The sequence below is a fragment of the Lethenteron reissneri genome, chromosome 10, assembly GCF_015708825.2.
Source record: "Lethenteron reissneri isolate LAM-NWPU_2019-01 chromosome 10, ASM1570882v1, whole genome shotgun sequence".
NCBI classification, from domain to species: domain Eukaryota; kingdom Metazoa; phylum Chordata; class Hyperoartia; order Petromyzontiformes; family Petromyzontidae; genus Lethenteron; species Lethenteron reissneri.
In genome coordinates this window covers 8,440,121-8,455,321 of record NC_083788.1, presented here as the reverse complement: position 1 = coordinate 8,455,321, position 15,201 = coordinate 8,440,121, and the positions used below count along the sequence as shown (strand labels likewise).

At 51.3% G+C, this 15,201-nt stretch overlaps 2 protein-coding genes across 3 annotated transcripts; one reads left to right on the top strand and one right to left on the bottom strand.

Moving 5' to 3' along the window:
* Nucleotides 1–443: 443 nt before the first annotated feature.
* VPS33A (VPS33A core subunit of CORVET and HOPS complexes) lies at nucleotides 444–12,104 on the top strand. Of its 2 annotated transcripts, XM_061549442.1 has the most exons (14): nucleotides 584–600; nucleotides 2,431–2,496; nucleotides 2,857–3,002; nucleotides 3,411–3,547; nucleotides 4,653–4,839; nucleotides 5,864–5,980; nucleotides 6,509–6,683; nucleotides 7,109–7,305; nucleotides 7,944–8,070; nucleotides 8,428–8,495; nucleotides 8,917–9,054; nucleotides 9,533–9,670; nucleotides 10,539–10,707; nucleotides 11,059–12,104. In XM_061549442.1, exons 3-14 carry the CDS (start codon nucleotides 2,898–2,900, stop codon nucleotides 11,259–11,261), a joined length of 1,761 nt encoding a protein of 586 aa, XP_061405426.1. In that variant the 5' UTR covers nucleotides 584–600; nucleotides 2,431–2,496; nucleotides 2,857–2,897; the 3' UTR covers nucleotides 11,262–12,104. The 2 variants fall into 2 exon arrangements, with proteins under 2 accessions (XP_061405425.1, XP_061405426.1); XM_061549441.1 differs by lacking the exon at nucleotides 2,857–3,002 and having other exon boundaries at nucleotides 444–600; nucleotides 11,059–12,099.
* A 376-nt stretch (nucleotides 12,105–12,480) lies between these two features.
* NDUFA2 (NADH:ubiquinone oxidoreductase subunit A2) lies at nucleotides 12,481–14,929 on the bottom strand. Its single transcript, XM_061549444.1, has 3 exons — nucleotides 14,764–14,929; nucleotides 14,265–14,371; nucleotides 12,481–13,186 (listed from the first exon to the last, which is right to left on the bottom strand). The coding sequence occupies exons 1-3, from the start codon at nucleotides 14,856–14,858 to the stop codon at nucleotides 13,095–13,097; spliced, it is 294 nt and encodes a 97-aa protein (XP_061405428.1). The 5' UTR covers nucleotides 14,859–14,929; the 3' UTR covers nucleotides 12,481–13,094.
* Nucleotides 14,930–15,201: the final 272 nt, after the last annotated feature.

The following is a 15,201-nucleotide window of genomic DNA, read 5'->3' as shown; positions in this document are numbered from 1 at the left end:
GGGGCGAGGTGAGCAAGGGGGCGGGGCAAGGTGGGGGCGGGGCGAGGTGAGCAGGGGGGCGGGGCGAGGTGGGGGGCGGGGCGAGGTGAGCAAGGGGGCGGGGCGAGGTAGGGGGCGGGGCGAGGTGAGCAGGGGGGCGGGGCGAGGTAGGGGGCGGGGCGAGGTAGGGGGCGGGGCGAGGTGAGCAAGGGGGCGGGGCGAGGTAGGGGCGGGGCGAGGTAGGGGGCGGGGCGAGGTGAGCAGGGGGGCGGGGCGAGGTAGGGGGAGGGGCGAGGTAGGGGGCGGGGCGAGGTAGGGGGCGGGGCGAGGTAGGGGGCGGGGCGAGGTAGGGGGCGGGGCAAGGTAGGGGGAGGGGCGAGGTGGCTATTTCTCAGACGCGGGGCGGTTTTGTGAAAACACGACAATCGATTACGATTCGCGCGAGGATTCGATGCGAGGGAATCGATAGCGCCAGGGGTTGTCGTGGGGGGGGGGAGTGGTGGTGGTGGTGTTGTCGCTATGGCGTCTCATCTGGCGAGCGGGAGGCTCAACCTCGGCGTTCTTCGCGAAGCGGCGCGGAGGCGTCTGCTGCAGATCCTCGACAAACTATCGGGCAGCAAGGCGAGAGGCACCATCCTCACCCACCCCACCCACCCACTCCTCTCTTGACTCTTCCTCGCGATGGGAGTCGTTGTTGGGTGCGATGTTGTCACGCCTGGGGGGTGGGTTGGTTGTTGTCGATGGTTGTTGTCGATGGTTGTTGTGAGTTGGTGGGTGAAAGATGGTGAGCTCCTCCGTCAGGCTGGGGTCACGTACCCACCCCGCACGCCCAGGAGTTGACGGGTCACGGGAGGACGTGGAGCTGAGTGGAATTGTCCGTGACCGGCACCAGCGGTGTCACGATCGGTCCTCTGTGGAGGGAGGCAGTCGCCCTCCAGCAACAACAACAACAACGGAGGGGAAAGAGGAGCGACAACAAAGAGGAGCGACAACAACGAGCGGAGCGCAGGGCGGATAAAACGCAGCAAGTTGGCACAGTAGGGGGAACGGGGTGGTGCATCTCCCTGCCTGATCTCAGTTGACCCTTGGCACCTGCTGGGGTCTGTCCCGTGACCTGTCAACGAGTCTTGGACACTTCACGTGGCCTCAAAGTGCACCTGGCCTGGCACAGGCGCCGTGGTGACGTCAACGCCGGTTGTTGTTGTTGTTGTGGGTGATGGTTGTGATGATGGTTGTTGGTGGTTATGGTTGGTACTGGCGAGAGAGGTGATTCTCGAAGTGATGATTGGCGGTAAGTTGTGGGTGCTGGGATTGCTGAGATCATGAGTGGTGGTTTCGGTTGGAGTGATGGTTGTGGTGAAGTTGATGTTAGTGGTGTGGGTTGGTGGTGGTAGTCGTGGTGCTAGTGTGGGTAATGGGTGATTGAATTCTGGTGATGCGGGGAGTTGATGTGATTGCCAGAAGAATGTGGAATGTGCCATCTTTGTTCTCGAAATGGCATACGGTGCAATAACCGTTTCCTTATGGCCTGAGTCCCTCAATTCTTTAAATATTTGTTTAATCTCTTAAAAGATACCGTGTGTTTTCAATTGTGTCATGATTGAAATTGCAATGCCAATGAGATTACAGCCCTATACAGCCCCTTTTGTCAGTCTCCTGCTGAATGAGGCCCTCCCTATGCTGTGCAGGTCATGGGGGCTATTTGACCATACTTTACACTGGTCAGTGCTACATCACCATGCTGGTCAGTTGCGGATTGATGAAAGCTGAGCACAGAGATGTGGGAACGTATAAGTAGAGCACAATAATTGAGTTTGCTACACAGCTGACTATAAAGTAGCTCCGCAGCCTGGTATGCATGGGGTCGCCCATCCAAGAACTATCCAGACTCAACTCTGAATTTTCTCCCGAGCTTGGGCGAGATTGGAAACGGCATATTACAGGTGATCCGAACACATAGGCTGACGTTACAGACAGTATGTAGTCCTCCTTTGTTGTATGGCCTCTGCCATAGAAATGTGGAATTTCCTGCTGGTCCCCAGGAGCTAACTAATGCTTAATTATGCAGTAGCAGTGACTGAGATGACTGCCTCTTTGGATTTGTGGCAATAGAAGCAGTCTTCATGTCCATAGCCCCAACCTTAAACCCGAATATCTAAACTCTATTTTTCAAACCCTAGACTTCCACACGTTAACCCTTTAACTCCGAGCCTAAACCCAAGACCCCAAACGCCAACTCTTAGCGCTCATTGAAAACTAAAGATACATTGTCCGTGAAATACTTAACGAACTGAAACCCACTGAAAGTCAGTTATAGGATGCAAATATGGTTGATGAATGAACATTCGTGGGAACAGTCGCCACTTCCAATGATAATTCCTGAGTGAAGGATTGTTTGTCTTGTGCAGCCTCCTTGTTAACCATGTGCTGCTGCTGTTTGTTTCTCACCAGGCCATCGTGTGGGATGAAAGCCTGACTGGACCTTTTGGCCTCATCGCTGAATACTCACTGCTAAAGGTAACGTTAGTAAATGGTGTCACCCATTCCTTCATCACATCCAGAATAATTGATGAATGCTACTGTAACCCCTACGGCCTCCAATCGCCAATTGATCAAATATAACCACTGCTAGACTTCTCACCCGCACCCGTAAATGAGACCACATCATTCTGGTACTCCAATCCCTCCACTGGCTCCCAATGCGATCCCCGATTAATGTCAAGATTTTCTTGTCTGTCAAGTATGACTTTCTCTAACTTGCATGTTGAGTGACTAACTCAGAGACAATAAGACTTGGAGGCACTTCTTTATTAACAAGCACCATCGGGGTTAACACTCTTAATAATTAGTCCGCCTATTGTCGGCGACGCTACTCAGCTAGGACAGTCGGTAGGCTGCCTGACTAACGGCGCCTCGAGATGGTGAAGATGGAGACGACGACGAGGATGGTGAAGACGATGAGAATAACGGTGACGAAGACTTCAGCAGCACGACGGAGATCCCACTCCAACAACAGACCCAAGGTCTCCTACAGGGGCGGCTCTTAAACTGTCAGCGTGGCCTCGCTCCGTATCCGGCCATGCCCTCTTTCTGGAACCTACTAGTGGGTTCCTGGTGTGCCCTTCTGTGACCTTTCCCCTAGATCCCCCTCTCGTGTAAATCCTGGCCTGCTGACGTCAGGACTGCCGTACGCCGCAGATCCCCTTTTTCTGCCAGCAGCCAGCGCTATGCCACTACACGTGTTCATCTTTCTGTCCTTCCGTAGTTCAAAGCACGTATCTCTCCACGTTTCTTTGTGTAAGTTTGCGCATTTGTTCCAATGTCTTTATCATTGACCATGTTTCTCATTAATATTGGCATTCTCGCTGGTTGAATGTCCACGATGATGATAATGTTGATGATGGTAACATAGCCCGGTTCACCCGTGACAGGAGCATGAAGTAGACAAGATGTTTCCTCTGCGGGAGGAACGCCTGCCGCCACTGCCGCCATCTCCTTCCCGACACGTGATTTTCATGCTACGGCCACGCGTAGAGCTCATGCAGATCGTGGGCACCAGTCTGCTCAAGTAAGTGACGGAAAACACACATGGTGGCCTCCTCTCGCGAGAGATATCACAAGGTCGGTGTTCCCGACAGCATTGCTCTTCACCCTACGTTGGTGGTGCAGCGTGAGTTTACCTGGCCTCAAAACGAGTACGTGGTGCGGTGTGTAAACATCACCACTGGGGAGACAAAGGCAGTTGGGTGTGGTGCTCGCCCCCACCCCCTCGTGTGCCGTGCCGGCCTTTGTAGGTGCTCGCCAATAGCACTTGCCCTAAAAGTCTGTTAAGGCTATACAGGGCGGGGGTCTTTGTTGATGAAGGCAGGGAGTGTAAACGTAGGTACAAGAGGAATCTAGAGCCGACACAAATGGACGTTCATTCCAGTGGTGGTCCTGGCCAATTGGAGGCCCTAAGTTCAAATTACATTTGGCAACCACCACCCCCTTTAAATTTGCTAAATCTTAATCCGTTGATATATGAGATATAGAAAAGAGATATGTGTAGTGAGACAATAAAAGTCGATGTATGTTGAACTTCTTTCACACCAAATGTAGCCAACCGTGCTAATCGGAGGTGCGGGGGAAGGAAATATAGAAATGTATTTGGATGAGAAATGAAAGACACAAACATTCAGGGATGAGACAGATTAATTGGCTTTTTGAATGAAGATTGTTGCTCTGGTTTTTATTAGGATTTGAATTTGAGCGGCTCATTTGATTGACCCTATTTTTTTTTTATGCATTCTGGGCCTCATGCACTGCTTGGCGCACCTCTAATTAGGACGGTCGTGCTATGTACAGTGCAAATGAAGTTCAACATACAGTAAAACCTTGGATTGCGAGCATAATTCGTTCTGGAAACGTGTTTGTAATCCAAAGCACTCGTATATCAAAGCACTCGTGTATCCATTGTGATCACGTGACGCTCGGCAGACAAAGCATATACACGTACTACTCGTAGTGCAAGACCTCGCTCTTTTATCAAATTAATATTTATTAAAACAAATTTGCTCGTCTTGCAAAACACTCGCAGACCAAGTTACTCGCAATCCAAGCTTTTACTGTACATTGGCATTTGCTTGGTTTTCTAATGCCGAGCGCCATCACTGACCGCCCTGTGTGTGCCGCAGGGAAGAAGGCTGCTCCCCGGGCAGGGAGTACCACCTGGTGTGCGTGCCGCGCCGCTGTGTACTCTGCGAGCAGCATCTGCAGCAGATGGGCGTCTTCGGCACCTTTACCACCATCCAGGAATATCCCTTGGACTTCATTCCTTTTGACAGTGACCTCATATCCATGGAGAACGAGTTCGCATTCAGGGTATGCGCTCCCCCCTTTTAAGTGCTGTAGTGTCAATCGTACGAGGGAGAAATTATTTCCTGCTCATTGGACATTGAAGTGGTGCTCATCGTCCGTACACAGCCCCTCAGACGGTGGTGAAAACTCAACTTTGCAATGACGGGGGCACGGCTATCTGTCGGACAACCTTTGTAGACTTCCCACAAAGTGGTATGCATATGTTCTACCCCGGAGAGCGGGACGATGGGCCGAGTCGACCCCCAACTAAGTAGGATTTGAACGAATGAGTTAAATGATGACGTCACCCTGCTGCTCTGTTTAAGACCGGGAGCAAGTGAGGGCTCCACCTTTCTGGCGATTTGCCCGATGATGCTGGATGTAATTACCAGCGAAACGTCATACTCAAAAATTGTAAATGCTGTGGATTCACTCATCAACACACCGGTGGGCTAAAGTAGTGAACTATTTGTCTTTTTTCAATGTGACACTTTTTTACTGTTTGGCCGTGTCTGGTGGTGGAGGGTTACGACATTTATAAATAACGCGATCTAAGTCAAAAACCTTTATTATGAATAATATTGGTCGCGAAAGTCTACGTGTTAAACTGAGGATTTGAACTTGCAACCTTCCAATTGTGAACGGCTTGCTCGACTAACTGAGCCAGTGATGAGATAAAAGATAGGTTTTTGTAATCCAATATCATCCGTGAAATTTGCTATTCACGAGCATCTCCGGAAGGTAATACCGTGGTCCTGCAGTAGCCTAGAGCACCTGTTTTATACATGCAAGTCACCCATTTAAGCGCTCTCCAGGCTCAACCCTGCTGATGAGATCGGGCACATTACGGATGAATCATGGTCGCAATGCAAAACAGTATCATACAATTTGGTTTCACTTGTGCTCTATGCAAAATGACAGATTTATGCATAGTGCAAGGCCGCTGTCCTTGTTCACACGTGAGTTTGTGGAAATAAGAATTGCCGATATTGGGATTTGTCCTCATTGGAATGTTTTGTCTCTTGATAAATAATTTCTTTGCTTTCAGGAATGTCACTTGGAAAATGACTTCACAAGTTTGTTCCACGTTGCCAAAGGACTGATGACCATGCAGTCTCTTTATGGCACCATTCCAAATATCTCCGGAAAGGGAGAATGGGCCAGGGTGAGTACCTTGTGGTTGTTGGTTGATGACCGTTCTGTTATTATGAAGGTTTTTCAATGGGGAAAATCTGGAAACTTACTTGTGCGCATGTGAAGCTCGCCGCTACCTATTTATGTTGAACTTCTTTCGCACCGTACGTAGCCAACCGTGCTAATCGGAGGTACTACGCCCCGTTGGAACTCCCTGTCCAGGGAACCCTCTCCACTTTGAAGTCTCCTCAAAATCTTACCCTTAAACCGTGACTCAGGACTCACTTCCTTAGTTACTTCCTCTATTTTCCTCACCCTTGCTACGTCCCTCCCCCATTCTTCCTCTGTCATTTTGCGCTCCGGTCCACTTGTTACATTCGTGGGCTTATGAGCAACATAGACGTTGCTGTCGCTGAGAACATTCAACGGCAAAAGCTTCCGTTATTTGTGAACAGTTGTGGGTCGCCAAGCATTTACCATGTCGATTGGCGTAAAAAAACAAGAAGGAAACAATTTGTCGTAAGGCTGACGCGTTTTCTTGCGATGCGTGACGTTGCAGCGCGTGACCGACATGCTGCTGAGGATGCACCGCGAGATGGCGGGGGTGCAGATGCACATGCCTCCTGCCATCGACACGCTCCTCATCATCGACCGCAGCGTCGACCTGCTCACCCCCATGCTCACCCAGCTCACCTACGAGGGCCTCGTCGATGAAATATACGGCCTTCAGAACAGTGAGTTTTGATGCCAATTGCGCGCGGCCCAACTCCGTGCCCGTGTGTAACGTGCGCTGGGGGGGGGGGGTGGGCCTTGCGTCGGTCCGCTGCTCAGAATCAGAATATTTGTACTGGAGGAATCCAATGTTCTATAAATCTATTTTTCACAGATGTCCGGATGTCTCTGCTGGTTGACGGGGGGCTTTCCTGTGCCATGCGTGAAATACGGTTCGATGACCGTACTTCACCACACTGGTCCGTGCAGATATTAGTGTTAAGGCTGAGAGTGTAGACGCGGAGCATAGAAGTTTTTACGCACCGCTGTCCACATCACTAATTAATACCCTGGCACAAGCGGTGGATGTAACGATGTATGGATTCGTCCCTGCGATTTTGTGCTCATTTGAGCAAGAAATCACGTGTTTTTTCTTTTTTCTTTACAGCTTCGGTCAAGCTTCCGCCGGAGAAGTTTCAGCCGCGTAAGCAGGACGGCGAAGCAGCAGCAGAGCTGCCCTCGGAGCCCAAGAAGCTGATTTTGAATTCGGCCGAGGAGCTGTACGCGGAAATCAGGGATCGCAACTTCAACGCCGTGGGGGAGGTGCTGAGCCGTAAAGCCAGGCTCATCACAGCCCAGTTTGAGGTGCTCCTCTTACCCCCCTCTGCCTTCGCCTGTGCACGTTGTACCGTATTCTCCGGACTCCGGAAAGTCGGACGCAGCCCAAACTCTGGGAGACAGCGGTATTGCTACGGAGATCCGTCTGCCAGAACATGATTGTGAAGGCGCTGCTTTAAAGTGGGGAGAAATTTATTCTGGAAGATTATTCTGAAAGGCTGGTGGCGGCTGCCTTCTGTCTTCTGGGTGGTGTTGTATTGCCTATGTCTCGTTGTCACTATCCAGGCTCAAAATCTTGCTTCGCATCCGACACCTGATGAGTAAAATGGGGGGCTTTCCAAGAGATGGGGCGCCATGGCAGCGAGATGTTAACTACCTCGCCTGTTATACAGGAAGTCGTTGGTTCGGTCCCGACCCTGATGTCTGTATATATGGAGTTTGCGTGTTCTCACGTACATTTTTCACCGGGTCCTCCAGTTTTTCCCTCCACGTTTATAATCAACATGCATTTTGAGTATTTAGCTGCTATACATTTCCACGTAATGAGCCACTTCGTTGAGCTATCATTTGTAGCCAGGTCACTTTTTCAAAAAATGAGCTAGATAGAGCTCAGTGGGCCTTACCTGGTAAAAAAAAAAACGTTTGACCTGTTGCTGTGTTTGCAGGAAAGGCACCAAGCAAAAACCGTTGGGGAGATAAAGGAATTTGTTTCCAAGCTCCCGCACATGCAAGCTGTGAAATCGTCCCTCGCCACCCACACGTCCATCGCGGAGCTTGTGCAGGAGGTCACTCGTACGTACTCGTCCGCTGCCTCTTGTACCACTTTTTCCACTGCACAACCGAGCCACACCGTGGCCGTGCCCGAGCAGAAGTCAACCAGCACAAATAGATTTTTTTAATCAGTTCAGTTAAACGGAATGTGAGGCTGTGAGGTGGTAGTCTTAAGTTCAAGAGCTGCTCATCATGGATATCGCTTCGACTTTTGACGTCGACTTGACTCGGGATTCTACGTGCATCGTAGTGGCCAACTAATAATTGATCGTTGAATCGAATTGTGATGGAGAGGATCATTATGCGCCGAGAAAGAACCCTTGGAGATTCTGACAATCGTTTACTCCCGCCTCTTGACTTCACGTTTTTCGTCTCCAGATTCAGACACCTTCCTCGACTCATTGGCTGTTGAACAAGAGTTCATCGCCGGCATAGACACCGATAAGGTGAAGTATATTTTATAATTCATTATTATTTACGCTTGTTTACCCAGGAAAGCCTCGCTGAGTCTCACGACTCATTTTTCAGGAGATTTCTGTCACGTTTTCATGAAGGGCGGAAGGTGGGGGGCGCTGTGAATGCTATGTATATTCTAATTAAGTAAGAAGCAGGCAGGACTGGAAAAATGCTGCTTTTACACTGTGTGAGATCAGGAGGTCCTCTGTGTGGATCAGAGGATCTTGGAGGTGGGCTATGCGATATCCACTTGGGCAGGCCATTCTCGAACAGATTCGCGAGCGTTCAGAATCGATTCTTCGTCTTTTCGACGTGGCGCCGGTCGCTTGATCGGGGAAAACATTGGCGATAAAGATGCTAAAATTACAAAAACCCTTCTGTTTTTTATCGCTCTGTGTGGGTGCTTATCAGGCCAACGTTTACATCGAGGAGTGCATTGCGCAGAAGCTGCCCTTGATGCGCGTGCTGCGCTTGATGTGCATACAGTCGCTGTGCAATAACGGCCTCAAACCCAAACTGCTGGAATACTATCGGCGCGAGATCATACAGGTGAGCGTGCAATGCATCGGGAAGGCAGAGCTGTCCGTTTTTTCCACTGCACGTTGATGATTATGTTTGTATGTTGAACTTCTTTGGCACCATACGTAGCCAACCGTGCGAATCGGAGGTTCTGGGGAAGGACAACTAAACACAAAAAGTAGTTCTGAAGAAATGAGTTTTCGTTCTAGATTTAAAAGTGCGTAGCTCCCAGTGGCCTCCTAATATCATCAAGGAAGAGCATTCCAGGCGGCCGCAAAAGCGCATCTGAAAGCGCGCAATGCAGTGACCATCTTTGTTCGATGATTAGCCAAAAGCTGCTGCGACGATGACCGGAGTTTTAGTTATGGTTTATGCTCCTTGTCGAGATGCTGGTGGTGAATGATGGCAGGAAAATTCAGCACTCGACCTAAATCAATTTAGCCATCCACCGGATTGTACAATATGCAGGCCTTCATCATTCCACTGCTGGATGTGTTGCTCGTGACAGACGTATGGGTTTGAGCACATGCTCACCTTGTTCAACCTGGAGAAAGCCGGCCTGCTGAAGCTGCAGCCGCCAGGACGGAACAACTTCCCCACTCTCCGCAAAACCCTGCGGCTCCACCAAACCGACGTCAACGAAAGGGTGAGTGTGGCGGGTCGTCACCAATCCACTGCTGGATGAAGGCTTCGCCCCCCCCCCAAGCCATCGCCACCCCCCACGGCCATGTGATGTAAACATAAACCTGGCACCGGTACGCGAGCTGACTTGATTGCTCCATCTTCACGGTGAACGTCCTCTCGGGGTGCGTTCTTTCCTTCGGCCGCTACCCAGCCGGTCGTTTATCCCAATGTGACCTCTTTAACCTATGTATTTCAGAATCGGAAGCTTTATTTATCCTGGAGAAATCCGACTAGCTATGAAGCTCTTTTTCACAGATGTCCAGTATGTTCTCCAATCAAATCCCATTATAAGCGGGGACATGGTATATCCACTTGTGGACACGCTGTATTCGTGCTGTTTCCGTTTCCGTTTCCGTTTCATGGCCTAGTTTGTGATGCTGGGTGCTGTGCTTTGTGGGGAGCGGTTGTGCAACGGTTTGCGTGCTGCGCTAGGAACACGGTAACTGGAGTTTGATTCCTGTTCACGGCCAACACCAGTGATGATTTATCTGAACCGGTCCTGAGCCTCCCCTTGGTCAACTCGGCCTCAAATGAGAACCTGGTATGGTGTGTAAACATTCCCACTGTTGAGATAAAGGTGGCCGGGTGTGGTGCTGGCCACCCACTTCCTCGTGTGCCGTGCCGGCCTTTGTCGGTGCTTGCTATAATAGGACTTGCCCCAATAGTCTGTTAAGGCTGTATGTGTTACTTGTCTGAGACCAGCCGAGATGTGCTGCATTACGTTTGTTTTGGCTGCGTTAAGGGCATTCCGACTCCTGTTTGCCCACATCTTGAAGTGGTAGTGCCCGATGCCAGCCGGATTGTGGTGGCCGCATTGTTGCCCGTCGCAGGCCCCCACGGACGTATCCTACGTGTACAGCGGCTACGCGCCGCTCTCCGTCCGACTGGCTCAGCTGAGTACGCGCCCCGGCTGGAGAGTCATCGAGGAGGCCCTGAAGCTGCTGCCGGGGCCCGAGTTCCACGAGAAGCAACCGATTCCAACGGGGCTCGCTCACAAACGTGAGCCACACAGCGTCCACATTTCTTTGTCCCCACCGCTCCTCCTGGCACTGATGCCCATCCGCAGTCTGATCGCGTATATTGTAAAAGGCAGGAATCGCTTTACTCCTGAAATTTACACATTGCCATAATGTTAATTTGGCAATTGCATTGCTTGCACCAGGGCCCATGCCAACCATGCTACGCCACTGCATTAATGCATACACGTACAATGGTTCTGAGGGCATACGTCAGGCAGACTGCATTTTGTAAATGCACATTCACAATGGTTTCTGTGGCTTCCATTGGGCAAACTGCATGCGTTAATTGACGTGTACGATGGCTCTGGTGCGTGTGTGTGGTGCTGCGCAGGCGATACGGGATCACGCATCACCCTCGTGCTCTTCCTGGGCGGCGTGACGAGCGCCGAGATCTCGGCGATCCGCTTCCTGGGGCAGTCCGAGGACAGCAACACCGATTACGTCATTGGGACCACGAAGCTCATCAACGGGACTTCCTGGCTGCAGTCTCTCGCGGAAAAGCTGGAGCCGATCACCACATGCCCCGCCAAATAAATAATGCACGCTGCGCTACAAACCATGCCAGACGATTGGAATTTTACCCGAGCCAAGGATGGCGAGCAGTTAAACCTACTCCCTGGATGTAAAAAAAAGCCATTCGCATCGTCAGCCTCAATAAATCCACTGGCAAATGAACACCTTCCCAGGCCATTGCCGTTGGTCATAGTCTTGCGATGTATTCACCCAGCACCTGCAAAAGCAAACGAGTGGAGTTCATCGTTCCACCTCCGCGGTGGACGTTATTCCTCGGTGTTTCCTCCGGTCCAGTGGACATCATCTCTTTTCGAGATGCATCCTATCCAATTGCTTTGCTTAAGTCAGTATATCTTGAACCGCGGTGTATGTTCTCTCATCTGTGCATTCTTGAATGTCTCCATATGCCACTCAAAGTGTAGCGCTCATTTCTTTTGCAACTTTTCTCTTAACAAAAATGGCTTTTGCACTAATTTGATGAATTGGTTCCGAGGGTGTATTTGGTTCAAACGCGCGCAGAAAACTACTGATATTTGTAAATATAAAACATTCCCATCGGCTCTTAAAATCACGTTTCTTTGATGTGCAAATTGTCACCGGGGATATTAAACGTGTGCAACTCTGTTATAAAAGCACTGCAGGATGAGGGCCTCCCCATGCCATTCGGGTCATGAAGGTTATTTGGCCAAACTTTACCGAACTGGTCAATACGGGTTTTGTAGGGTGGGCAGCATTCGACGTTGGCGTATAGTACAATGTGATGGATTTAACGGCACTGCCCTCATTGTTGAGAACATAGACCCTTGAGCAGCTTACAACATGGTGGTTACCCATCAAAATGCTGTCCTGGCTCAACCCTGCTAGGCTTGTGAGATCGAGTACATTCTGGGGGTGGGGATAAGGGGGCAGTAGCAGTTTTGATTGGGGGTGGGGCTGCCATACCAAAAAAGTGGAAAAGTGGACCACTGCTATGTATTGAAAATGTACAGAATAAGTATTGACTTAACTTATAACTGGCCTGGTAACCTACAGATAGCATTTATCCCTTAAGCTTTTAAAATATTTCAAAATCCAGCTAATCGACTTGAAAAGCATTACTCCATCACTCTTTGCACACAATACATGCCCATGGTCAGGTTCAGCTGTCAGCCCAGTCTAATAATGTTTGGTCGTGCATGTGAAATTGAACTTCGCTCCCTGAGCAAATATGTATATACAGATTGAAAATACACAGCCACCATTTCCAATAATCACAACCATACATTTTTATTATTTACAATCATTTTGAACAATGTTTATATTTTTAAATAGGTTGTGTTTAGAGCAGTAGGATGGATTCATGTCCAATTTGTGGTGCTGGCCACAGCATTATACTGGCTGCCTATATTGGTGCCGTCCATCATGAAATAATTACAATTACCAGTTTGAGCGAGGTTAAAGCTACAAAGCTGTTTGCCTCCCAAGTAGTAGTGACGTCACCACGGCACTTGTGGACACATGCTTTTTCGTCTTAAGATTTTATTGTGAACTTTGTCCTAAACCCCCACAAGCCTGCTATGGCAAAACACCGTATCGATATTAAGAGTCCCAGGTGTATGCCAATTTGTTGGGTTAATGCTTCATTTGTCTGGTTGGAAGATCGCACCAACACTTATGTTAGAAACCTGCATATACAAGGAATATCCTGCTGACATTTAAACCACGCAGCTCAAACTTCCGTCGAATTATAAGCGTTCAATCATGGGCGACACCATTATGAACGGCCTTGTATTGCCAACCCGGGCCGGGCCATCTGAAAGGCCGTATCGTAGCACCGTGACACGGGCAGCATGCTCGCTTGGGTCTTCTCGCCGCTTAGACCTTGGCATTGGCGAGGGCTTCCACCTCCTTGGTGACTTGCTCAGCGCTCAGGTTGTCCAGCAGAACACTTCTCTCTTGGCCATAGGCTGCGGAGCAGAACATGCACGGAACATCACGCGCATGTAAAGACACTTGGGATAACACTTTTGTCACCTTTTCCATTGGTACAACGACGCCGAGCCAGGTCGTCCTGGGTCAGAAGGCACAGGTTCTTTTTTCCCCCCACTGCCAAAGAAAAGTGGCGCCGCTTGCATCATGCCAACTTGAGAAAGTTTAACGGTGAAACGTTAACATTTCTCACGGTAATGCAGACTGACGTCACAATTAAGAGGCCTTTAGCTCCACCCCTTGGACGTGTTTGTCTCGAGAAAATATCAGATGTGTTGTTAGGTCAACGTACCACGATTTGCTTTCCGGGACGACAGAGAAAACCAGTGACAGACCACCCGTACCACGAGAGCCCAGCGTTGGCTCGGCTCAGACGTGCCAGTGGAAAAAGCGTGTCAAAGTCCAGGTTTGGCCGGGATGGGCCCAGCCAAAGTCGGTATGTTGAACTTCTTTCGCGCCGTACGTATCCAACCGTATGAATCGGATGAGGCAATTTGCCGTGGGCAGGGGCAATTGTAACAATTATTCGGAGCCGACAATAATAGGAGGGGGACTGCGATCCACCCCGTGTCACGGTTGAGCCTGCCAGAAATGTGGTAGCTTTCGCCTCTGGAGAAGACCCCTGGTACTGGTAGGAACCTCCTGATTACACCAGCCCACAGGGGATTATTGTGTCCGTCCGTCGTGCAGGGAGGGGCTGGGTGGGGAGGGAGGGGCTGGGTGAGGTGGGGCTGGGTGGGGATGGGGCTGGGTGGGGGGTGGGGCTGGGTGGGGGGGGGGCTGGGTGGGGAGGGGCTGGGTGGGGGGTGGGGTTGGGTGGGGAGGGGCTGGTCACCCCGTGGTGCCCTTATAAAACTCAACGTTTAACCTACTCACGCCGGCTTGTGCCCGCCCTCACAGTCGGGCATATTTGCGGAATACACCACGCCGCCGTTGACCCTGCAGGCCATTGACCGAGCAACCCAACACGTTCCTACCAGCTCCCTCCGCAACAGCAGGAGGAGGAATGTGTTTATTATTTGCGGAGGGCAAGTGCACGTCTTGCGGGGCCCGTACCGTATCGCGCCCAGAGGCGGGCGGGAACGTCGCGGCATTCCCGCACGAGCACGGGGAGGTTGGGATTCTCCGTCTTGAGCGTCACAAAGCGAGCCTCGATGAACTCCCTGCACACGGGGTGGGTGGGGGAGGAGGCACGGCATCGTGATGGCATCGTGATGGCATTGTGATGGCATCTACACGGGCTGCGATGTTAGCGCATTGGGCTTGCTCACTGTGACACTGAACACACAGCACCAGGGCCCAGGACTGGGTTTAGAACATCGTCACTGGCGTTAACTCGGGTCGTCCGCTCCAGTGCTCGGGTACACACGCACACGCCACACAGCCATGCTGGCGTTGACAAGGGTACACACAAGTGCTAGCTCCCACACAAAGTCCACTACTGATACGAGTCGAGGCCTTCTCCCCAATCAGGGGGACACTTTGCTCAAATCTCTCGCCTCCCTCAGCTCCCATCCCCCCCCCCCCACCCCGTGTGTCCCCGTGCGGGCCGCACCTGACCCCGCGGCTCGCCTCTGAGCTCTGGCTCAGGTGCAGACGCAGCTCCCTGAGCGCGGGGGACGCGAATCTGAGACTCGAGCGCGCCGCCATCCTCCTCGTCTCGCCCTCCTCCAAGGGCGAATGCGGCGAGGATCGATCCGGCGGAATGGCGATACGTTCGACATCGATTCTCGATTCACTCGCCGCGCGATGACGTCACACACACATCGCGGCGTGCAACTTTTTTGCGCGGTGACGTCACCACTGCGTTGGGCGCGATGATGTCACCGCGCAACGTTTTGCGGCGTGACGGTGGAGCGATGACGTCACCGCGCAACGTTTAACAGCGTTGACGGTGGTCGCGAGATGACGTCGCCACCTCGCCCCCGCGTGCCAAGTTGCGTTGCGCGATGACGTCACCGCGCAATGTTTACGCGCGCCGCCGTTGCGCGAT